General features: G+C 40.2%; 1 protein-coding gene across 22 annotated transcripts in view; it reads right to left on the bottom strand.

Moving 5' to 3' along the window:
- PAM (peptidylglycine alpha-amidating monooxygenase) overlaps positions 1 to 25,769 on the bottom strand; it is a 321,661-nt gene that overhangs the window by 110,377 nt on the left and 185,515 nt on the right. For all 22 annotated transcript variants that reach the window (XM_060416042.1, XM_060416041.1, XM_042250794.2 and 19 more), the window contains 2 exons: positions 24,076 to 24,133; positions 10,221 to 10,308 (listed from right to left, as the gene is read on the bottom strand). In XM_060416042.1, coding sequence (XP_060272025.1) covers positions 10,221 to 10,308; positions 24,076 to 24,133 — 146 coding nt within the window. The remainder of the gene's footprint in view (positions 1 to 10,220; positions 10,309 to 24,075; positions 24,134 to 25,769) is intronic.

Here is a 25,769-nt window from a genome sequence, read left to right as displayed (position 1 = left end):
AATGACATATATGATATGTCTTTATTTTTCAAAACTGCATCCAGCATGAATCAGGAATTCAATTTCATCAACTGCTTTATAAACCCACAGCACATACTTCCCAATTAAGACAAATCCTATGTGAATTTTAGTGCAATGGATATACGTCAACCAGGGAATCCCCCAGGTGGCTCAGATGGTAATGAATCTGCCTGCAATGCAGGGTATACATTAACACAGTAATTAGAAGGATGCCTGCATGCCTGCTCATTGTGTGTGACTGTTTGTGACCCTATGGACTGTAGCCCATAGGGCTCCTCTGTCTATGGGATTCTCCAGGCAAGATTACTGGAATGGGTTGCCATGCCCTCCTCCAAGGGATCTTCCTGACCCAGGGATTGAACCCGAGTCTCTTACCTATGCTGCACTGGCAAGTGGGTTCTTTACCACTAGCACCACCTGGGAAGCCCAGTAGGAAGGATAATTCTCAGAAGGTAAAGAATCCGCCTGCAATAGGGAGACCTGGATTCAACCCTTGGGATGGGAAGATCCCCTGGAGAAGGAAATGGCAACCCACCCCAGTACTCTTGCCTAGAGAATTCCGTGGACAGAGGACCAGTATTCTTGCCTGGAGAATCCAATGGACAGGGGAGCCACGGTCCACAGGGTTGCAAAGAGTTGGACACGACTGAGCAACTGACACTTTCATTTTAATGCAGAAGCTAAATAGAAGCAATATTTAAAAGGAACCAGTCTGAAAAATAGCATCACAATATCCAGGCATCACCCTCACTCCCCACTCTGACCCTACCCCTCTCTATCATCAGATTAGAGAGGCTATAAAGTCTACAAGAGCAGAAGTATAAGTGTTTTATTCACATCAAATTCTCAGTGCCTAAGAATGCCCTTGATACATAGTGGGTGGTTAACAAATATCATATTAATAAATGAGTAATGATAATAGTTACCACTTTTTAAGTACTTCTATGTGCCAGGCACTGAACCAGCCATATTACTTACACCCCCTCCCTTACTCTTCCTGTTGGCCCAAGCAGGCAGGATTAGTAGCCCCATTTTATAGACGAGGAAACAGACCAATGTTTATCACACCTAGCAAGTAGGAGAATTGAGATTTGAACCCAAGATGCTCTCATTTCAAAGTTCCAGCTCTATATTAAATGTAACTGTACTGTGCTTTATTTTTTTGGGCTCCAAAATCACTGCAGATGGTGACTGCAGCCATGAAATTAAAAGACGCTTGCTCTTTGGAAGAAAAGCCATGACAAACCTAGACAGCACATTACAAAGCAGAGCTATTACTCTGCCAACAAAGGTCCATCTAGTCAAAGCTACGGTTTTCCCCAGGAGTCATGTATGGATGTGACAGTTGGACCATAAAGAAGGCTGAGCACTAAAGAATTGATGCTTTTGAACTGTGGTGTTGGAGAAGACTCTTGAGAGTCCCTTGGACAGAAAGGAGATCAAACCAGTCCAACCCTGAAGAAAATCAATCCTGAGTATCCAGTGGAGGGACTGATGCTGAGGCTGAAGCTCCAATACTTTGGCCACCTGATGGAGGGCCAAAGTAGCTGACTCATTGGAAAAGACCCTGATGTTGGGAAAGATTGAGGGCAGGAGGAGAAGGGGATGACAGAGGATGAGATGGTTGGATGGCATCACTGACTCAATGGACATGAGTTTGAGCATGCTCCAGGACATAGTGAAAGACAAGGAAGCCTGGCGTGCTGCAGGCCACGGGGTGGCAAAGAGTCAGACACGACTGAGCGACTGAACAACAACATAACACTGCTACCCTAGTGACTATAAACAATCATCTTGTGAAAACATACTAATGTTTTAAATCACATGATGTTAGTTTCTGTTGAAACTATCAAGATGGTTACAACCATGCCATTCCATTTTATTAAAACTGACACTAGTCCACTAAGAAGTGACCAGTTGTTAAGGAACTGCTATCGACACCTCTAACACAGGCACCTAAAAAGTAGCCGAGGAATATGATTACTGGTGACTAGAACTTGGAGCAAGATGCCAACTATATTTTAATGAAGATTCTTTATACTATTCGGATGTGCAAAATAACATGAATCTATTAAAATCTTAAAGTAGAAAAAGGAAATGGATGCAATTAATTTTAGCCTAGCAGTAACTTATGTCTGGAGAAGGCAGTGGCAACCCACTCCAGTACTCTTGCCTGGAAAATCCCATGGACGGAGGAGCCTGGTGGGCTGCAGTCCATGGGGTCACTAAGAGTCGGACATGACTGAGCAACTTGACTTTCACTTTTCACTTTCATGCATTGGAGAAGGAAATGGCAACCCACTCCAGTGTTCTTGTCTGGAGAATCCCAGGGATAGGGAGCCTGGTGGGCTGCAGTCAATGGGGTCACACAGAGTCAGATACAACTGAAGCAACTTAGCAGCAGCAGCAGCAACTTATGTCTAACTTTGCTGCTACAATCAAAGACACATTTTATAGTGCTTAGAACAAGGATGGCACAGATTTTGAAGACTGTTATTTTTATTTATACTGACAATATATTATGTATGTTAAACTTTAGAAGCTACACTATGGCAAAAGAAACAAAGAGGGGCACCTGGTGAATCTTGCTGTATAGCCTATAGATGACAAGTAGCTAGGATGCGGAGAGGCTGCCTAATGTCAGCATAGGCAAATACCACTCTCAACCAAAAAATCATTATCATCATAAGGGAGGCAACAAAGCTGTATACTTATCTGGGAAGTAACATCCCCCTACAAAAGAAACCAGTCATTTAAATGAGTAACCAAGCAGGGTGTCTCACATACAGCCTTCTCTCTATGTATATTTGTGTTTAGCTACTTTTCTTTCTCCCCTCATCAGCATCTGTAACCTTGTGGAGACAGTGGCATTTAAAAAAAACACAGCAGGTGGTTAATAAATAGAAGCAGTTGAAAGGAATTCAAGCTAAAGCTTCATAGGATGGTAAAGCGCTACCGCTTCAGCGAGAATGAGTCCACGTTAGAACAGCTGGAAACAGCCTCATTTAACCAGCCGGAATTCTTCTTTCCAAAAGAGATTTAACAACCTGTAGAAGCACCCTTAGATTTGTAAAGTGTAGCTGGTCATAAGCGTCATTAGAAAGTTTTCAAATCCAATATTAATTCCTAAGACTGAAAACAATCATTTTAACTCAACACAGATGATCATGTCAAAGTACAAGGCGCAATACAGAAGAAGCCCCTTTACTTTAATCACCCAATATTGTGAACACACAATCTTGGGATCTGCAGTCACAAATTGTCTTGAGCCCTAAGTCCTGTGCTTAGTTCAATTCAGTTGCTCAGTCATGTCCGACTCTTTGCAACTCCATGGACTGCAGCACGCCAGGCTTCCTTGTCCATCATGAACTCCCAGAGCTTATTCAAACTCATGTCCATTGAGTCGGTGATGTCATCCAACCATCTCATCCTCTGTCATCCCCTTCTCCTCACCCCTTCAATCTTTCCCAGCATCAGGGTCTTTTCTAATGAGTCAGCTCTTCACATCAGGTGGCCAAACTATGGGAGTTTCAGTTTCAGCATCAGTCCGTCCAGTGAATATTCAGGACCGATTTCCTTTAGGATGGACAGGTTGGATCTCTTTGCAGTCCAAGGGACTCTCAAGAGTCTTCTCCAACACCACAGTTCAAAAGCATCAATTCTTCAGTGCTCAGCTTTCTTTACAGTCCAACTCACACATCCATACATGACTCCTGGAAAAACCATGGCTTTGACTAGATGGATTGAATAGATACATAGAATTTCCAAGATCTAAAATTTACCATATTTTCATGGAGAGTGGGAATACATCTTTTAATATCTAAACTACCTAGTTTTCAGCACCTCTTTTTCTGACCTCATTTTCACTTACTGACCTCTAAAAGCCCCAGACAGTATCTGCTCAGTTATGGCTCCAAATCAGCCAACAAGTCTGGGGAGCTTGGAACTGCTGCACTTTGACCTAAGCCTGCAAGTACAAATGTGGTCCAGCCAATCGAGCTCTTGCTCTGCTTACTCGTCCTGGGGCCATTATTCCCCCTTGGTCCCTAGATGCAGCTGTCTCCTCCTTTAAAAGTCTAGGAAGGAAGGGATGAGAGTTCCCTCTAATAGGTACTGCTGCCTTCCTGCCATGGGCCAGCAGAGCGGCTGCTTTTCCATCAGCTGGTTATGTGCATCCTCAAGAGGTATGTTAATTTACAATTGAGCACCAGGCCCACTCTAACTATAAAGGGACCACCCCACAGTATATTAAAAGGTTCACATCAATGTATGCAATTTAAATGCACATGCATATAATTAACTAGACACATTACCAGTGTGAGCTGCTAATTTGGAATGAGACACAAAAGACTGAAATATGTGCAGAGGAAAAAAAAAACAAACTTTAAAATGACTACATAATGAAAACTGCTTCATGCTGTGTCTACTGTTTTCATGTAAACTTAATACAACTGTAAATATATTTTAATGAACAGTAGAAAGAGGCAATTACAGAGAGCAAAGGAGGGCAGCACCACAGTGAAACATCATCAGAATGGCTCTTGGCCCTCATATTAAAAGTGCTGCCTGAAGACAGGGGGTGAATTATGACTTCATAATTTCCGGGGGAAAATGTTTATTACACACACACCTATTTGCCAACTTGCTGGCAGTGAAAATAAAACACTAGCGTGAAAGCAGGGGGAAATCCTAGCTAACAAACAGAGAAGAGAGGAGATCTGAACTTGATGTTTTGGGCATCAACAAAAAAAACGAATCACAGGGAATCCACCATACAACAGTGTGAATCAGCCATAAATATACATTTGTCCCCTCCCTCTTTGAACCTCTCTTCCACCTCTCCCCCCTGTGCACCCCTCTAGGGTGTCACAGAGCACCAGGATGAACTCCTTTGTGTTATCAGCAACTTCCTGTTAGCTATCTATTTTACATATATGGTAACGCACATGTTTCAGTGTCCCTCTCTCAATTCACCCTAACCCTAAAGAAAAGTGAAAGTGTTAGTCACTTAGTCCTGTCTGACTCTTGGCAACCCCACAGACTGTGGCCCACCAAGCTTCTCTGTCCATGGAATTCTGTAGGCAAGAATACTAGAGTGGGTAACCATTCCTTTTTCCAGGGAATCTTAAGGCAGGGATCAAACCCAGGTCTCCTGCATTGCAGGCAGATTCTTTACCATCTGAGCCACCAGGAAGCCCTAATACAACAATGTAAAGCAATTATCTTCCAATTAAAAATAAACTTCATATAAAATAAAGAGAAATGTAACACATAAAACTTAAAGAAATAGAACAACTGGAGTTCTTTATTAAACTTAGAACCATGAGGAAATTAAACAGTTTAACAGGGCTCAAGGTAAAGAAGGTGGTCTAAGACACTGTGTAAAACACTAATTTTTGCTATAACCCCTCCAGCTGGACTCAATCCTAGCACTCCTTTTCACATTTTTTCTCTTTATATAATTTTATATGTGACAGAATAAAGAAACACATTTTTAAATTAATGAAATTAACCAAACTAAATGGAACAAAATATTTTTTCCAAACCGTAAAAATAAATTATTTTTACAAGTTGAAAAAGTAGTGACCCTAAGAAATCAATGGAAAATATTCTTGGAGCCAAACTGAGGTTTACAACCCAGGAAGCAGTCTCTGAGAACTGCTTGGGAACGGTAGGTGGGGAGGTCAGTACATACGTGCTTTTGCTGCAGGGAGTGTGTGCAACCAAGCACACAACTCAGGACAAGGTTGCTGCTAGTTGTGAGGAACAGACATCTTAGTTAATGCTATAAATGCTTTTCTAAGTATGGGAGGATGCAAGAAACTGAGTCATAAAGTTCCCTCCTCCCCAAAATGTCTATCTGAGGGCCAGTTGTGCCAGTTTGCCCAGAGCACAAGGGGCCTTCGCCTGGGGTCCTGACTTCGCAAAGGTCTTGACCCTTCACAAGGGTCCTGACCTTCACCCTGAATTCCTGGCGTCCTGACTTCGCAAGGGTCCCAACCTTTCACAAGGGTCCTGACTTTCACCCTGAATTCCTGGGGTCCTGACTTTGCAAGGGTCCCGACCATTCACAAGGGTCCTGACTTTCGCCCTGAATTCCTTTCAGGGCGTACTGCAGGGGAGTGACTGCAATGGCCAACGACTTGAATCCCGTAGAACCAGATGGTGGGCAATATTCTTTATTTTACAAGCCCTCCTCTTTCAGTCCTAATTTGCACCAAGGTTTGGGAGGCATTCTGTGACCGGTTTGTCCCATGATGCTCAGAACGTTCATTCCCAGATCAGGAAAACAATTTCTTGATAACAAGAAACATTTTCTTGAAAACATTTTCTCAAGGTGCTATTACTGGGCCTCACCCTGCAACCCACAGCCCAGAGCCTCTGGCCCATCTGTCTTCCTAGTCTGTTACAGTCCAGGAAACGGTTTTCTCTTGTCGCTTCTTCCCATATCTAGAATGACACTACTACAATCATTGATCTTACAGGTCTATATATTTGATGAATGGTTTCAAGTTGCCTAATCATCATTAGTTTTATCTGAGGCTCAGGCACATATCTGGAAGGGTAATGAACAACTACCTTGTAAAACAGGCAGAACACAAATAATATTGCTAGTGACATAGATAAGGTTCGTAAGTAAGTATTTCAGGATTTCCATTAGGTATAGGCCCAGCATCTCCCAGACTGTCTGACCATCAGTTCTACACCAATCTCTATCTTTAAGGGAAATGATATATTGGCATTGGACATAAAGTTCACCAAAGATGTCTGCAGGTACATGGTAGGTTGTGGGTCATTGTGAGCCCTGACGGGACTGAGAAAGGAAAGTTATTTTCTAAAGAAGTACATGACAGCTGCCAGGAGAAGAAAAACTAGTCTTTATCCCTGACCAGGTATTTTAATCCCAATTTCAACTGGGGAGGTCTGATTAATACACAGGCAGGTACACAATGCACACTAGAGTGGAGGGGGGAGACCAAAGGGCCCAGAAAACAAACAACTGTTTACATTTTCCTTCTCTTGCCTTAAAAGGTGGATTTTTAATCTCATCAGGGTATTAAATATCCTCTTCACTTTATCTTCTTTCACTAAAACAGTTTTGTATTCTCAAAATGATTTCCTCAGAGTGTGAATGAGTTCTTGATATTCTTACACATTAAAAACCACTGCTGGTATCATAACCAAAAATATATGTGAAAGTTTGGGAATCTTCATTTAAGTACTGTCTATATCTTGGAGCAACTGAAGAATAGATTTGCAACTGTAAAATGAGTGTGATAAATTCCATGACTCAGACAATGCAGAAAAACAATGCAAGGCTTTTGCCACTGATAGATTTTTGTTATTAGAATTATAATTCAGGTGGGAGGATAAGACGCTAAGCAGTTGGAAAATATCTGCTGACTGTCTGAGCCTGAGGGGCATCAGGGGTAGGGTGTAGGGGATGTTTCTGTGAAGCAACTGAAAAGTTCAGCTGTGAGCTCTAATGCACTAAATGGTAGTGTTAGTCGCTCAGCCATGTCCGATTCTTTTCGACCTCACAGACTGTAGCCCACCAGCCTCTTCTGACCATGGGATTCTCCAGGCAAAAATGCTGGAGTGGGTTGCCATTCCCTTCTCCAGGGGCTCTTCCCAACTCAGGGGTCAAACTGGGGGTTTCCTGCATTGCAAGCAGATTCTTTACCATCTGAGTCACCAGGCAAGCCAAAAAGATGCGTGGATTTTGCCAAATATTGGGGGATAAAAAGTCTACCTCATTTTTAAATGGAGAATAGGGCTAGACTGAGAAAGCCAAAGTCACTAAACAGTTTTATTTAAAGTACATTTCCTAGCTTGCATATTGAACAGAGCCTACATTTATGAAGCGAAAAAAATCCTACTTTTAAATGCTAGATGAACACTTTGAGCTGGTTAAAAGCATCAATTATTGTCCATGATATATGGTTAGAATGTCAATTATAACTAACCTATAGATTCACAGGGAATATGGGCTGCAAGACAGATTTTAAAAGTCCATTTGAAATGATGTGGGTATAATGCTGTTAAGAATTCTAATTACTCAGTGATGCAACTCAATGGCAAAACACAGTGGCCTGCCTGCTTGAGATGAGTCAACCGGTATGACTCATTCATGTCTCCAACTCCTGATACTGATGCCTTCCCAATCTGACTCAGTATTTGCATGCAATTTATATTCATAGAATTATGAAAGTTTAGAGCACAGAGGAATTCTGTAAATGATCTAGTGTCAGTCCCTTGCTACAGTGAAAAAATCAAGGCCAGCCCACATGGAATAAATAATTTACCAACAGAGTCTAGATAGTTCATTACACATTTACTCTACATGATGCCTTTCAAGTAATAATTTTAGCAAACAAACAAACAAAAAAATACTGCAGCAATTACTTTTCTCAAAATGGCTGTTTTCACTTTCACATACATTTTTCTTTGAATATTTTTCCCCAACCTGGAAGTCTTTTGGAAAATATATTTTATAAACTTAATTTCAAAATAGTACATTTAAGGATATTAATATTTTAAAAGAGTCAAAATAATATGTTTCTTTTGATATTCCCTGAACGTGAAAATGGTGAACCAAGCTTCGTTCATTTTATATAATTTTTCTTAATAATTAAAGCCATGATAATATTTCAGTGCTTTTTTTCACTCATTCTCTTGAATTACGGTGAAGCTAAAGCAGATTTTAAAAGCTTACATACCCTCTAGCTATTTTCACTAATTCTAATTCAAAGGTAAATATCGCTCATTTCACAAGAAATATTTTTAAAACATAAAAACCAGAATACATGATTTGCTGAACAAGATTCAGAAAAAGCTGTCACAGAATAATCTTTTAATCCCCAGGATTTTATTCACAAAAATTTACTAAAGAGCAAAATCTGGAATGTTGATGTCACAGGGTATTAACTGTGATTTGCTGACTCCATTTTTCCATACACCCAGTCATGTGAGCTGGCTTCCTACGTGATACGCCCCTTTCCTCAAATAACTTAAGACTATTAACAAATGCTCTGATGGTACTTGGTCCAGGGAGATTTCCACTAATTGTCCTGTGTTTTTAACAGTTCCAAATACATATTACAATTGTTTATTATAAAAGTGGCTAGAAAGTAGCTGCTGTGTGCCTTGAATTAGCCTGATGACTATTAGGGCGCGCAGAGAAAGGTCTATCAGTCTCTGTGACTATGCAGGGGCAGGAGCAAGAGCGGTCCCTTTCCAAATGCAAAGCAGGACACACTGGTCATTCTGGTCTGCTAAATACGAAACAGTGATTCCGGCTAGAGGTGCAAAATATGAGGCTGAAAATGCACGGCTATTTTCAAAGATCACTGATCTTCATGAACTCCCAGAGGATAAAATGAAAGGGAAGATCTCACCACAATTATGCTGTAAGCTTCTGGGGGCGGAAAATATATCTGTTTATCTGAGAACATCCCCCAGCACCTGCTGCAGTGTTGGCATATAACAGACATTTAATAGATGTTTATTGACTGTTCATGACATGATATTAAGATTCACCGCAGTGATTAAAATAGATTCTAAAACTGCAACAGTTACTTGAATAAATGGGAGGAAGTGTGGTAAAACAGAAATAACTTTGGATTTGGAACCAGACAACCCAGGGTTCAGTCCTGGCGTGACTCCAGCCAGCCGTGTTACCTTGTGCAAGTCACTGACTCTTTGAGCTTCAGACTCCTCATCTCTGAAGCAGGGTAATAGCTCCTTGAAGAGACACTTAGCCAAAATTTTCGTTTCCATTTTAAATGGTGTATACAGGCCAACTAGCACAGCATATGGGATAAGAGGACTCAACAAACAGATCCATGGTACTCTTTGGGTTGAATCATGAACTTAAAAAAAAAAAAAAATCAGGGTATCCATCATCTCGGTTTCAGTTTTTCTCTACAAGCTGTCTTCACCTTGACACGTTATCTCTGACAATGAGCATATATTCATTAAGCCAGTGACAAAGACGGATGGCTGTGCCACAGCAGACTGAAGAACTGTGAAAATCGAACCATGATAACCACGAGCTGCAAAGGAACAACTCTTTCCTAAAAAAGAAATATTCTGCCTATTTATTAATCAGCTGTAAAATATTTGCAAAGATGCACTCTGTACTAACAAAAAATACATTTTCTACACACCTTTGTACTATGAACCCATCCATCCCTTACCAGTAATTTCCAGTGGACGCTGGCATATTGCATCCAAACAGTAACATATGATGGACAGTATCCATGCTGGCACGGGGTTTGAAGTCAACTGTTAAGAGAAAATGATACATGATCTTGAATATAAGTTATACTTCTGTGTACAAGTGTCACAAGAGACCCCAGCATTCAATATTCTGAAAAGCTGTCTAATACAGATGTTTTGATGCTCTTATGACAGAATGCTCTGGTTATATAAATTATTTATTCCTTAAGATGACCATGATTTGATCATTTAATCTAGTAGGAGAGTAAACTATTAGTTAGCAAAAGAGAAAACAAGATGCTGACACTACATATATACCCACACGCACTTATTAAAACTCTCTTTTAAAGGGATGAGAGATCATGTGGGTACAAGATGAAAGCTCCAGGCTACATATTCACAGTATATTTCCCTGCAGATTTTGGCCAAATTCTGAGTACCATTCAACGTTGCAACTGCACTGAACCAGTGAGCGGTCAAAGCATCAGCAGAAGGATCCACAACACAAATTTATTACCATCTTAGAATAACAATAGTCACCGGATTGTGACGTGGAGAAACAAGTTACTAGAAAAGAAAAGTGGCGAAATATATCTTTCCAAAAATACAGAAGAATAACAATGTCCAGAATGAATCCCGCGCACTTGTTAAAGCATTGGGTTTTGAAAATGACACAGTGCTGTGTCTCATCCTGTCCCGAGAACAGCAGTTGAAGGCCATTAAAATAAACAAGTCAGCTCAGAGCTAAAACAGAGAAATCAGGGATAAGTTATTTAGTACGATCAGTGCCCATCATGAGCTCTTTCCTGGTTTGGGGTTGGCTTATCCCCTTTCATCCACATTCCAAATGCTGCCCTAGTGGGCAGTTTTCAAGTCATCTTTACAGATACAAATGCTAAACAGTCTTGGGCATGTACAAAGCTGTATCTTAGCTCTTTTTCTCTATCTTATGGAATTGATGAAATACCACTTACTGCGGAGCCGTGTATCTGAGACATGTATATTTATAAAATAAGAGTTGCTCTACATCAACAAGAGCACAATGGCATGGACAGGGTGCTTGGTCAAGAAGCACAAGGTGCCCACCATGAGCCACCTCGACTCACAACTTCCATGGGAAATAAAGAGCCTTTCATTTACTGCCCTGAAAACAAGAATTTAAAGTCTAAAAATCACATCTTGAGATTTTCATTCCACTATCTAAAAAGACAACCGAGCCAGGACAGCAGGGAGATGGACTTGATGTAAACTGAGGCTGCGTTTCCTATTACCAAAGAATGCAGCGAGCCTAGGAAACTGAGTATACTGCGGAAGGAAAGAAGCAATTAGAAATTACAACAGTTCACACAAACCGCAGAAAATCATACCACCACCAAGCCTAAATTAACAAAGAAACAGAAGCGGGATTCCACCTCCGTAGGCTCACTCTCAAGCTGACTGCAGGGTTTCCTTCCTCCCTTCCAGAATTCTCCCAAGGGATTGGTCCTCGAAGGAGGCAAATTTTAAAAACCCTGGGGAATACCTGGCCTCTGTCTTTTACTCACCTTACACTTATTTTGGTATATGATGCAGTTTGTTATTTTATATTAATTTTTGTCAAATGATTTCTATCATTCTCTGTGTTACTATAACTTTTTAGTCTGACTAAACCTACCTCTCACTGTTTGTTTGTTTTTTTCAATATCTATCCCTATGCCAGTCTATGATGGGTTGTCAAACAAGAGGCTGACTGCTCTGCTTTTTCAGAATCGATGTAGATGATGACATGGTTCCCAGTCCCCTTAGATTCTTTGGTTATGGGTGGATTATATGAATAGCTTTCCTTATGACTGAGTCATTCTGGGAATTTTGGTGATAAACCAACACAGCCACATGCATTTTATCAAGGATTATACTGTAAAATGAAAGTGTGAGTTTGAGGTCTCAGCTAAAAATTCAGGTGGAATGATCCAGTAGAAGACTGTAATTACATGTCTCTTATTCAAGGGAGAGGTCAAAGAATTACATATTTGGAAACCACTCAAAAACTGAGCCCTGAAGCCATGGGGATAGACAAAACCACCAGAGGTGACAGCAGGAACCACAGAAAAGGTCCAGGATAGTTTAAGGGAAAGATCTGAGCTCTTAGGAGCTATGCAGGAGACCCTAACTGTGTTCTTTCTTATATTAATGCAGCGTGTGTATTGTTGTGAAACAAAGCGAAAACCTTTTTGGAAGAAGAGTGGGCTCTCTTTAAATTTACAAAATGAAATATTAAGCAAAAGATTCAGGTAGGGACAGAGGAGACTTGCTGGGAGAAGAATAGATCACGAAGACAGCAACACACAGTCCCTGCAGCTTTTCATTAGCAAGGAAAGCCGGTTTTGTGCTGGGCCGCTGCTTATGAAGAGGATCTTCTCACTGTCCTTTGTAAAGGGCAAACGTTATTCAAAGTACAACTTCTTGAGCCATTTTCTATTTTTTTTTTCTTCTCTGACATACTGTTTTCAGAACCACTCATTTGTTCCACACTCAACTCTTCCTAGATATGTTTGATTTCAGTTTCTATAATGAGAAACAAATCAATATCTTCAAGTGCTAGTAAAAGAAAATCCCTCACAGTTTCCTCTCATTAAAAACTGATTCTCACTGACTTATCATCGAAAAAGCAAGAGAGTTCCAGAAAAACATCTATTTCTGCTTTATTGACTATGCCAAAGCCTTTGACTGTGTGGATCACAATAAACTGTGGAAAATTCTGAAAGAGACAGGAATACCAGACCACCTGACCTGCCTCTTGAGAAATCTGTATGCAGGTCAGGAAGTAACTGTTAGAACTGGACATGGAACAACAGACTGGTTCCAAATAGGAAAAGGAGTACATCAAGGCTGTATATTGTCACCCCGCTTATTTAACTTATATGCAGAGTACATCATGAGAAATGCTGGGCTGGAAGAAGCAGAAGCTGGAATCAAGATTCCCAGGAGAAATATCAATAACCTTAGATATGCAGATGACACCACCTTTATGGCAGAAAGGGAAGAGGAACTAAAAAGCCTCTTGATGAAAGTGAAAGAGGAGAGTGAAAAAGTTGGCCTAAAGCTCAACATTCAGAAAACGAAGATCATGGCATCTGGTCCCACCACTTCATGGCAAATAGATGGGGAAACAGTGGAAACAGTGTCAGACTTTATTTTGGGGGGCTCCAAAATCACTGCAGATGGTGACTGCAGCCATGAAATTAAAAGACGCTTACTCCTTGGAAGAAAAGTTATGACCAACCTAGATAGCATATTCAAAAGCAGAGACATTACTTTGCCAACAAAGGTCTGTCTAGTCAAGGCTATGGTTTTTCCTGTGGTCATGTATGGATGTGAGAGTTGGACTGTGAAGAAGGCTGAGCGCCGAAGAATTGATGCTTTTGAACTGTGGCATTGGAGAAGACTCTTGAGAGTCCCTTGGACTGCAAGGAGATCCAACCAGTCCATTCTGAAGATCAGCCCTGGGATTTCCTTGGAAGGAATGATGCTGAAGCTGAAACTCCAGTACCTTGGCCAATTCATGGGAAGAATTGACTCATCGGAAAAGACTCTGATGCTGGGAGGGATTGGGGGCAGGAGGAGAAGGGGACGACAGAGGATGAGATGGCTGGATGGCATCACTGACTCAATGGACGTGAGTCTGGGTGAACTCTGGGAGTTGGTGATGGACAGGCAGGCCCGGCGTGCTGCGATTCATGGGGTCCCAAAGAGTGGGGCACAACTGAGCGACTGAACTGAACTGAAAATAAAATCCCTCAGAGTTTCCTCTCATAAAAACTGATTCTCACTGACTTATACATTCTCCAGAAACTCAGGTACTAATTTAAATGCCAAGAAAATTATTGGTACAGAGTGGAAACAAACAACTAGCCATCTTCGTCATCTCCTGAAGAAAGAATATACTGTCAAACTATTCATATAATTAAAACTCAACGCAAAACTCACTCCAAGTTGAAACACACGTCCAGCAAAAAGAAACATATCCAAGTGTAAATCTAAATCAAACAGTAGATGCCATAAAACAGAGCAAAAATAAGGCAAGAGTTGGACGATTTCATTGAAGGGCCTGCTGGAAGTACTGGGCAGAGGTCAGCTGGGAAAAGATCAGGCTGACAGGTTCATTTCCCAGGTTTGTCCCACTCCTACTTATTAGTCCTGATTTTGCAAGAGAAGACCCTCCAACCCAAGGGAATAAGAATAAGGTCCATGAGCATAGGATACACAGACAACTATGCTAGAGATTTTAACACTGCACAAAATAAGACTATGGAAAAACAGTTAAAAATCACATCTTAAATTCCCCCTTTTTTCTTCTTCTCCGAACATACATGGAAAGAAATAAAGGATCCAAGGGAAAGAGAGGTAGAGGATAATAATGAAAACAACTGCACCTTTAAGTGTGCGATTCTGACAGGCAGAATAAACAAAGGCAGCCCTGAGATGGTGACAAAAAGGCAAAAACACAGCCTTGTGCGAATGCAAGGGAAGATTAGATCCAATAAGATTAAAAGTGCCACTGACTCTTCTAAACTCAATAATAAGATGACAGCTGCTTAAGTGGAAGTGGTTCTTCTATCCCAGTAGGTGTGAGCAGTTTAGACTGCCTGATGGATAAGACCAGGGAAAATTTTACAGGCAAGGAAGTGTCAGTAAGGGCTAGAAAACAAATACGTTCAAAGGCCTGAGACTCCAGAAACAGTGACTCAAGAACATTAATTAAAGGAAATGTGATGATGCCGTGAAGTGCATAGGCTGGAGGATTTCCGGGAGAACAGTGCCATCTGAAATGAAAAGACTTGAAAGTATATGTGTGGGCATCCCGAGCAGAGAGAGAACTAGGCCTGTTTTCTGGAGTTCTAAGCAAAATTTGTTCTAATTGCATGAGCTCGTTCAGGATGTATGGCCTCTTTTAGCTCACATCAGACTACAATCAGGGCCATAACATTTTCTAAAAATGTGATCTAGGAGAGTATTTCATCTAGTATTTTTGGCTTTCTCTCCATTTTTCCTTTCCAAAGAGGATATCCAGGTCTGCATGTCAAATTCTGATGTATTTGCCAGACTCAGGATGTGGAAATATTTCAAAGAACCCACATAGCCAAGTAAAGCAATATGCAATTTAGAAGATAACAATGTACACATATAACCTACTCCCAAGTGCTACCAGAAATGGGAGCAAAGGAAGGCAGTAAAGAAATACTATCAGTCAGTCAATCAGTTCAGTTCAGTCGCTCGGTTGTGTCAGACTCTTTGAGATTGCAGCACGCCAGGCCTCCCTGTGCATCACCGACTCCTGGAGTTTACTCAAACTCATGTCCATTGAATCAGTGATACCATCCAACCATCTCATCCTCTGTCGTCCCCTTCTCCTCCTGCCTTCAATCTTTCCCAGCATCAGGGTCTTTTCCATTGAGTCAGTTCTTCGCATCACGTGGCCAAAGTATTGGAGTTTCAGCTTCAGCATCTGCCCTTCCAATGAACATTCAGGACTGATTTCCTTTAGGATGGACTGGTTTGATCTCTTTGAAGTCCATGGGACTCTACTTATCCATGTCTAAGAAATGCTATGGACATGAATAATTAACCAATTCATATAAAGAAGAACTGACTCAAATGCAAGTCTGAATCTCCAGAGATTAGGCATTCCTGAATTATTGCCTGTATATATCGTCGGAGAGAACTGTTAACTTTGTTTCTTTTTTTCTCCCAGTGGAATCATGTTATACACAGTAAACAGCTTATTTCACATACTGTGGATATTTCTACATGCTATTAAGCAATTTTCGTCAACAGTACTTTTCAGCTAGTGCTATGCTTTAGAATTACCCTATGGAGCTGATTTAAAATACAGGTGCTCATGGTCAACCCTAGATCAGCTCTGCCTCTTATCCCGTCAGTATCTTATCTGAATCTACAGAGGCTGTTCCAGGCAAGCTCATCTTTGCAAAATTTCACAGGTGAATGAGAGGTGATCCTGACAGCAGTCAACACTTTTAGTGGCTGACTATGTTCTATTATGTGAGCATCCTCAAGAGTTTAGTTAACTTATTTTAGTTAACTTGGATTATCTAGCTCTTTCAAATGTACAGGGTAAACAGTAAAAACGAGATTTCTTTTAAAACAAATTTATAAAACCATTTGAAGGCAAAAATCAGTTGACCCTTTAGAACTGTTTTATTAAGTCAGATCACTGATTTAATCACTGAGATCACTGGTACGCTATATTACATCAGACAAAATTAGCTGTATCACCTAAACTCATTTTAGGGCACAGGTCTGAAGCAAGCATACAAATGGGGCCCCTGGTGATTGACGTCTGTGATAGAGTCAGTTTTCTAATAATCCTACTGCTTTCAAGCCATTTTCAATATTGAGAAAAATAGGCATAAGGTTCAAGAAATAATAATGTACAAAAGTTGTCATAATTAAAATTCCTGGCCCTTAATATCATTCCCATAAACATTTGCTTTCCAAAAAAAATAAAGATTATACTTCAAGAACCATTCATAGGAACTGAAGATAATGCAAAAATGGTAATTTAAGTATAGGATATGATCAGCTTTAATGTTCATAATCTTGCAGTTGGGCGAGAAAGGTTCAGACAATTGTAAAGCTCACAGTAGCGGAGTCCATTTGGCAGCTTGCTGAAAACCCACAGCAATGGCATATTATATTATCACCTGCCAGCTTCCTGCAAACCATAAAGCAATTTTACACTAAAATAAAGACCTCTGCTTCAACATTTTTAATCAGGAAGTTTAATAGAAAAGTTGTCGTTAGCTCTAGCTAGCCTGGATCATTATGTACAATTCAGAAAGAATCCTTAGCGTGTTTTATGAGGACTTTAAGCGACTGTTGCCAAATTAACCAAGAAATAAGACACCTGAGAGAGCCTATAAATCAAGTGCAAATTTCAAGTGAAACAATCCTTACTGCCGAATAAAGGACTTTCAGCACCAAAAAGAATTAAACTTTTAGATGATATACCTTTTAAAAGGACACTTTCTGGTATATGCCGGAAGCAACTAAACAATCAATAGACTTAATCAGTCAGGCTATGCAAGATAAAACAGCATAAGTTTCATTAAGTCTTGTTTTTGTAATGTCATCTCTATAACATCCCCCTATTAATTTCCCAGAAAAGCAAACTCACAGTCCTCTTATTGCCTTTCCAGAATCCTCCAGCAGTCTCCAACACCCTGCCATGATTCCAACAAGACAACCTCCAACATTCAGTCTGAGCTCTCACTGGCTGCCCTTCTTACCTACTAACCACACCTACTAACCCTGACTGAAGGCTTATCCTGCTTCACTGGTAGCTTAGACAGTGAAGAATCTCCTTGCAATGCAGAAGACCTGGGTTCGATCACTGGATCGGGAAGATCGGCCAGAGATGGGAATGGCAACCCACTCCAGTGTTCTTGCCTGGGAAATGCTATGGACAGAGGAGCCTGGTGGGCAACAGTCCAGTTCAGTTCAGTTCAGTGGCTCCGTTGTGTCCTACTCTTTGTAACCCCATGGACCACAGCATGCCAGGCCTCCTTGTCCATCACCAATTCCCGGAGTTCACTCAAACTCATGTCCATCGAGTCGGTGATACCATCCAACCATCTCATCCTGTCGTCCACTTCTCCTCCTACCTTCAATCTTTCCCAGCATCAGGGTCTTTTCCAATGAGTCAGTTCTTCGCGTCAGGTGGCCAAAGTATTGGAGTTTCAGCTTCAGCATCAGTCCTTCCAATGAATATTCAGGACTGATTTCCTTTAGGATGGACTGGTTGGATCTCCTTCCAGTCCAAGGGACTCTCAAGAGTCTTCTCCAACACTGCAGTTCCAAAGCATCAATTCTTCAGCACTCAGCTTTCTTTATAGTCCAACTCTCACATCCATGGAGTCGCAAACAGTAGGACACGACTGAGCGACTAACACTTTCACTTTCTGCATTGTGCATGGCTCACTTACGGTTCACAATGGCCTTGTGGGTCTGGTTCTTCCTCCCTTAACAGATGAGGCTGGAGGAAAGAGAGGCTGAGTGACCGCCCATGGCCATGCAGCCTGCAAGAGGTGAGGCTCATATGTGAGCCCAATACGCTCCAAAAATTTAACATTCATATGGTTGGCAGCTAGAACATTCTCCTCCCTCTGCAGATCCAAACAGACCATCTTCCCAGATCCACATCAAACCTTGCCATCTCTCTCATGAGATTCTTTTTTTTTCTGACTGAAATAGTTCACATTGGTCTTTTCAGAGTTGGCCACTGAAACTGTCCCCACTGCAATAGCTGAAATGGCTACTTCGAACAACTGTCAAAATGCCAAGAAGCTGCAGACACTGAAAGACGTTTTACACAGCAAACCTGATTCAACCCTGGGCTTTAAGAATTGGCCATTTTCTGGGGAGTGAGGAGGGGTGGCATTTTGACACTACGGCATTAAAACAGCTTTGTCAACCTGTCATTTACTTCTTGGAGACCTCCAGATGCATCAAATTGAAGACATTTCTAACTCTCAGTTTCATAAAATATAATGAAATGGTTCCTACTCCTCCTAATTTTTTTTTTCTATTACCTGACAAAACTCCGGAGGTTTGGGGGTTGTCATGTTGGAAATGCAGGTATTTGGGTAACCAGATGATAGAAGACATTCAAGAAATATGCTGAGACAGAGTATATAGCAACAGTTTCTCATTCATGATGAGGAGCAAGCGAATGAGATTTTATCCAGTCATCACAGACCTCCAGTACACTGCATCTTATTTGTGCTATTTCAGCTCTCTCCAAGTGGCTTCCACTAAGAAACTAGAATAGCCTCCGAGGGTGCCTGCTGGAAGGTACCCGATGGTCATGTGGAAGACGGAGACTAAATTATTCATGTTGGAGAAAACCCTAGGTGAAGAGAGAAGGGAGGGCATGTGTAGTCAACTAATTGGGAGCAGAAAGGTGACACAGTAATTGTATGGGGATGGACACTCACACACACACACCCTTCTATTCAATATTTATTGCTGTCAAGGCCAAAAAATATGGGTAAATGAGCACTGCACCCTGCCAGACCTTGGTCTTTACCATCATACTATGTAGCTGACTCATAAACATGGTCAAAATTAGACCGTGCCTGCAGTTTTTGAAGTACCCCAATATCACCTTAACAAGTGCTTTATTTAAGAAAGCTCCCATTTGGAAATATTCCAATCTAACTGTATAATTCTGCCGTGTTCTACATTCAACAGAAAAGCCCAAGAAAATGAAAAGCAATGCATCATTAGATGAATTTTTGTCTATTTCTAAATTCGATGCTTCTGTCTCATTTGTATAGTGCAATTTGATAGATAGGGACCTGCCATCATTCACTAAGGAAAAGACACATTTATTTACTGGTCATCCATGTGAGGGAAAGCAAGTGGATGAAGATGACAGTCAAATTTCTTGGCTGAATGGGCTGCTGTCAGAGCCAATTCTTCTGAGTGTCTATAAAACACCTTTTAGACAGCATCACAGTTCAGTGGTCAAATGTAGATTTTCTCATACCCTCACCGTTCCAATTCTGTGGCTCTTTATTAAAAAACAAAAACAAAAGCAATGTTCTAGGGGAAGCAATGATTTTCTTAAAAATATAAAAATTATACTTATCTTCATTAGAGTATTGTTTCAAACACCTACTTTTATTCATATTTAGTAATTCAATGCCAACATATAAACACATCAAGCATGTTGGATAGGCTTGTATGTACATATTACAGGCATATGCACATAAAATTCCACGACAACTGTGATGGTCTCCTCTCAAAATTAAGAAATATGTTTATTTACATGTTACATAATTAGTTGCATAAGCATAAAGCCAAAATTAAAAATTACTCAAACGTAATTTGGGGTTTTACCACTATCAGAAGACTTTGTTATAATCCTTATAAACAGTCTGCCTTTTGGGAATTTCTTCAGAAATTTAAAAAGCAAGGGAGAAAGTCCTTTCCCTATGATGTAACATTTGTATTCTTGTCTCCTAGAATTCTGCCAAGCTGTGATTTCCTTGAATTTGTAACATACCACATCCCCAGGGCTAGCCCAATAACCGGATTTTAATAAATCCAGCACATAATAGGATTTTAAAAAATTTGCTGACTTATGAACAAGTGGTTTTTCTTAAAAAGAAAGAAACCAATTATTCCCTTATATTCAAACAATTACAATTTAAGACAAAAGAGTAAACTATCTACTATTCAATATATTGCCTTAGAAAACGGGCAAACAGAACACTTTTTTTAGTATCCACTCATGTAATAGGCAAGCAGTTTCTGAGTCCTTACCATGCCTGCTGGCTTTTAAATTTTTTAAATTTATTTTTTAATTGGACTATAATTGCTTTATAATTAGGTGCTAGCTTCTGCTGTACAACATGAATCAGCTGTAAGTATACATATAAACCCTCCCTCTTGAGGCTCCCTCGAGCACACACCCCCATCCCACCCCTCTAGGTCATCGCAGAGCACTGGGTTGGGTTCCCTGTGTTGCAGGCAGCTCCTGCTGGCTGGCTGTTTTACACATGGTCGTGCATATATGTCAAGGCTGCTCCCCCAGCTTGTCCCACCCTCTCCTCCCCCTACTGTGTCTGCAAGTCCATTATCTATGTCTGTGTCTCTATTCCTGCCGTGTAGCATTCAAACATTTTTGTAGCACAATGAAAACAAAATATAATATATATATAATATAAAAATTTAAATACCAAATATTATTTCACATTAAAATATTTTAAAATATATAACATGAAAATAAAATATATTAAATATATAAATACAAAATATTTTTAAAAGTGTCTTAAATGAACAAAGTTTTATAGGTCTTTACAAATCTTCATTTTTAACCACATTTAATCTTATGATAAGGTGCCCTGAGACCCAGAATTTCAGACAACCCACAACAAGGCCAAAGTTTCATTCATGGAAAAGCCTTGGTTACCCCACAAGTATTACCTTTCACTTTGGGAATTAGGATACATTATGTATAATTACCCTTCCAACATATAAGCCCTTTTCCTTCTCCAAATCTTTACATCTTCATGTGTATTGGGTTTTATTTTGTAAGACAGTTTGCAGTTTACCTTTTTTGCAGAACTGCCCAGAGTGTCCCCAGTAAGGAATTACGGAATACTTGTTTCTCGTGTGAGGAAGACAGCGATGCGCTTCTGCTGTATTTCAGCTCCTTCTATCCGCTTGACAACTTCTCTCCTTTATTCCCTGCGTCATCATCCCCACACCTACCTCTGTTATGATCTGAATGGCTTTCAGGGAAGCAGCACACATACAGTAAAAGGCTTGGGCATGCTCCTTAAGCTCTCTGACCTCTTGCTTCTTCTGTAAAATAGCTTAAATATGCGTAGTTTTCAGTGGCGTAGTGTCTGGCAAGTCCTCAGTAAATGATGGCTGGTGGCGGGTTGACTCTAGGAACAAGTATTCCTTTAACAGGACCACTATTGTCCCAGGACCTGATTAAACCACAGACACAGACGTTCCTATCTCCGTTTCTCTATAGAAACAGGACAGCCGACAGTGTCATCCTAAGAATTAATGAGATTACACATGCAAATATATGAATAATTGGTACTTCTCTTTGGTTTTCAGTCTTCCAGTTCTATTTTGCCTACACCTGAACTTCTGTGGCTGCTGAATTATATAAACAATGGCAACCAAAAATCTCCTGGGGGTGGTAAATGAAAGGATTAACACTGAAGATAATCATGTTTTGAACAGGTGACAAAATGAATTAGTCTTCATGCAGTCCTCCCGGCAATAAAGAAGAAATACTGAAGATATTGCATTGGCCAAAAAGTTCATTTGGGTTTTTCATTAACACCTGATGGAAAACCCAAAAGAACTTTTTGGCCAACCTGGTAGTTATAATTCTCATAAGATCCTTCAAGTTGCCTAAGAAAAATAGACAAACATTTAATGCCCTGGTTCTAATATAGCCCTTTATGTGTTTTCTGTGAATATTTTTCTTGACTGAATATACTGACTTGTACTTTCAACTTTAAGTTACGTGAAACTAAACACATTTCTATTAGGGGTGCAATAACACATTCCAGGATATATATTTATAGGCCTTCGAGTCACCAGCTCTGACATCATTTACCACTACCTCCAGAAACAAACCAAGAACCTATTAATGTGAGACTCGTAATACTGCTCTAAAACACGACTAACATATTTACATAGGCGTGTGGAATGGCCTTCTCCTCAAAAACAGGAGCAATCAAGTCTACTCCAAACTCGGACAAAGAAAATACAAAATTAGTAAAGAAAAACTTCAGGTACAGTTTCTTTTTATTAGCAAACATTATTTTCTCCTAGGCTGTCAAATATGTGGATATGATTGAAGAAAGCTTTACTGTTAGTACTTTAATTATGAATTTATATCCTAAACCACTTTTGAAGTGAAGTGAAGTGAAGTCACTCAGTCGTGTCCGACTCTTTGCAACCCCAGGGACTGTAGCCCACCAGGCTCCATGCGATTTTCCAGGCATGAATACTGGAGTGGGTTGGCATTTCCTTCTCCAGGGGATCTTCCCGACCCAGGGATCGAACCCAGGTCTCCCGCATTGTAGGCGGACTCTTTACCATCTGAGCCGCCAGGGAAGCCCTAGTGTTACTCAAAGCATGACAATCAGAAACTTACTTTTGTCCCTTTTAAAGTTCAGGATCTAGAAGCACCAACTTTCTAACTTTCTTCCTAATAATATTCAAAGATTACACAAAGGAATGTCAGTCAGGCAATGCTCAGCTTTCCAAGGTCTGACTTATTTCTAGGAATTAACTATGGAGCAAGTTTTGTTTAGAGAGTGTTGATACAGGCTGTATTTTCTGTTGTGACTGCCACTAAATTATGTGAAAAAAAAAAAAAAACCTGATGCACATTGTTCTGGCTTTGAAGATCTGTAATATATTTTTCTGTGAAGAATGCCTCGTGAAAGTTCATCCTCCGATGGCCCCAAGGCTACTATACACATTTTGTGATTCACATAATCGCCATTTCAGACAGTCCACTTGAAGGTTAGTTTCAAGGCACCAAAGTACAAACTCTCATTACCAGCACTTTCTCTTCAGAATCAACTTTTCAAAACAGAAAAGTAAGGCAAGGGGAGCAAATCCATGAATAATTTGCCAATCACACATCTTCCCCAAACAGTTGAAAGTCTGTCATGAAGCATGTTTAAATTAAAACTACCCAGATGAAAACAGATGGTGCTCGGTCACATTTCCCGCCTGACTGAAAGGCTCGGCTGGGGAGGAAGCTGTCATTTAAGTGTCCTCTGACTCTACAGACAGCAGAGTCTGTCCTCCCCCTCTCCCTCCCTCCTGCTCTTCCTTCTCTTATTCTCTGCTTCTTCCATCCCTTCCTACCCATCCCCCTGTCAGACAGGTAAAATCTTACATCCCCCAATGCTGATCTCAGTGCAGTCGATTTACAGCATGAATCAGCAGGCAAATAGGGCGTCCACTGAGTGGCGCAGAATGAAGCATCCAGCCACAGACAGAAAGCCAGTCCTCTATAAGTGGGCCACATGGTACTTGCGGCCACTGACGTCTGCATGCAGCCCCTTAACCACCATTCCTCCTGAGTCTCTCCAGACACAGTTCGTAGGCTTGCCTCAGTAGCTCTCTACTAGTGTTTCCGTATTAGGCATTATCAACGCGTTTCAGAAACTGACAGTAGAAGATTAATGCACTCATAACCATCAAAGAGAAGCTTTCACTGATCTCAAATAGCTGCCTTTCCTCCCATGGCCCACCCCCCTGCACCATCAGATTCACACTTACTCACGAAGGCTTCCTCATCCGTTGGCAAACGCACTGACATGCAGAAGTACGTATCAGACTGTGAAAGAAAGAAGGACACAAATTCAAATTAAACTGCTGCTAATGAAGAAGAAATAACTTGTAAAAGCATGGGCTCTGTGACTGAAAAAGGACTACTGGTCCAGTGAGGTGAGGTTATCTGTCAAATGTCGAGTGCCAGTTGAATGCAAGGGCTAAGTATAGAACTCAGGTACTCTAAACATTTTTCTATGACTCTCTTCTAAATGCTACTTATAAAATCCCATATATAATCCTATTTGTAAAATGATGCTAAATCCTATTTATTAAAATAAATTTATGAGTAATATTTCTAGTACTGTCACAGTTAAAAGGCAACATTTTAAACACTTCTACAGAAACAGTAAAATATTTCAATGCATTTGATTTTAAGATGTAGGAATTAATTTTGACCTTCTTTGCTATATGCATAATTAAATATTTAATTTCCAGAATTATTTTATTAAATTATTAATTTAACAGAATTAAAATATTAATTTCAAAGACACTGTGAATAAAGAGTGGTTTTAATACATATATTTGGTTGTTCTCCCTTTAAAATTTTTACGCAGAAGAAATCAACATTAATTCAAGTTATTCTTTCTTTTCCAGTTATCAGTCTCTTATCTAAGTTGCTATTTTCCACTATTAAATATACTGAGAATAAGATTTTATTGATAAAAACTGCAAAGTAAGGATAATGGGGATCTGTTGATCCGTGCATTCACTTTCTTAATGAATCCATATGCAGTGAAGTATGTGCTGTGATTGGTAATATACCCAATACAAATAGAGACTGAACCCATTTAATAACTCATACTTTATGGATTATTACTGCACAGTGGTGGAATCAAGAGACTCCACAAACATGGACAGAGATCATCTGAGTTTCTTTAAACCTACTGGTCAGCACCACAACTGTGAAATTTGAACCTCTTTTTTCACTTCTGTGTTGCAAGGAGATTCAAATACACATCAAAGAAATATCTTAAAATTATAAAAATTACAGAAATACGATTCAGTCTTTATCATTACTTTTGTATACACTATTTCTTCTAGTTGAACAAACTGCTTCATTTCTTAACAGGCTTTATTATTACGTAGGTTCACTTTTATTTTGGTTAGAAGGAAACAGGCTGGGAGATGTTGAAGGCTTCACAGCAAGAAGGTTAAGCCACATAAATGCTGGAGATGTAGCTTCTGTATCCAGAACTTAAGAAATATACTAGCAAAATATTAATAATGCTTAAAGATCTTACAATCACATACAAGATTACTCATGAATATTTTCCTATCTTTGAATTACTAATGTTATAAACAGACCTATTCTGTTCTAACAGAAATAGTAATAAATTCAAGATTCCCTTCTATTTGATCATCCTGAGCTATGACTATTTCAGGACTGAAAGATATTAGTGGCTACTATCGTTGCTATTGTGGGCTTTCCTGGTGGCTCAGACAGTAATGAATCTGCCCACAATGCAGGAGACCTGGGTTTGATCCCTGGGTTGGGAAGATCCCCTGGAGAAGAGAATGGCAACCCACTCCAGTATTCTTGCCTGGAGAATCCCATGGACAGAGGGGCCTGGTGGATTACAGTCCACAGGATTGCAAAGAGTAGGACACGACCGAGCGACTAACACACACACATAGCTGCT

Source organism: Ovis aries, chromosome 5, assembly GCF_016772045.2.
Source record: "Ovis aries strain OAR_USU_Benz2616 breed Rambouillet chromosome 5, ARS-UI_Ramb_v3.0, whole genome shotgun sequence".
NCBI lineage: Eukaryota > Metazoa > Chordata > Mammalia > Artiodactyla > Bovidae > Ovis > Ovis aries.
Note: the sequence above shows the minus strand (reverse complement) of the source record. Positions and strands in the feature narration are given on the sequence as shown.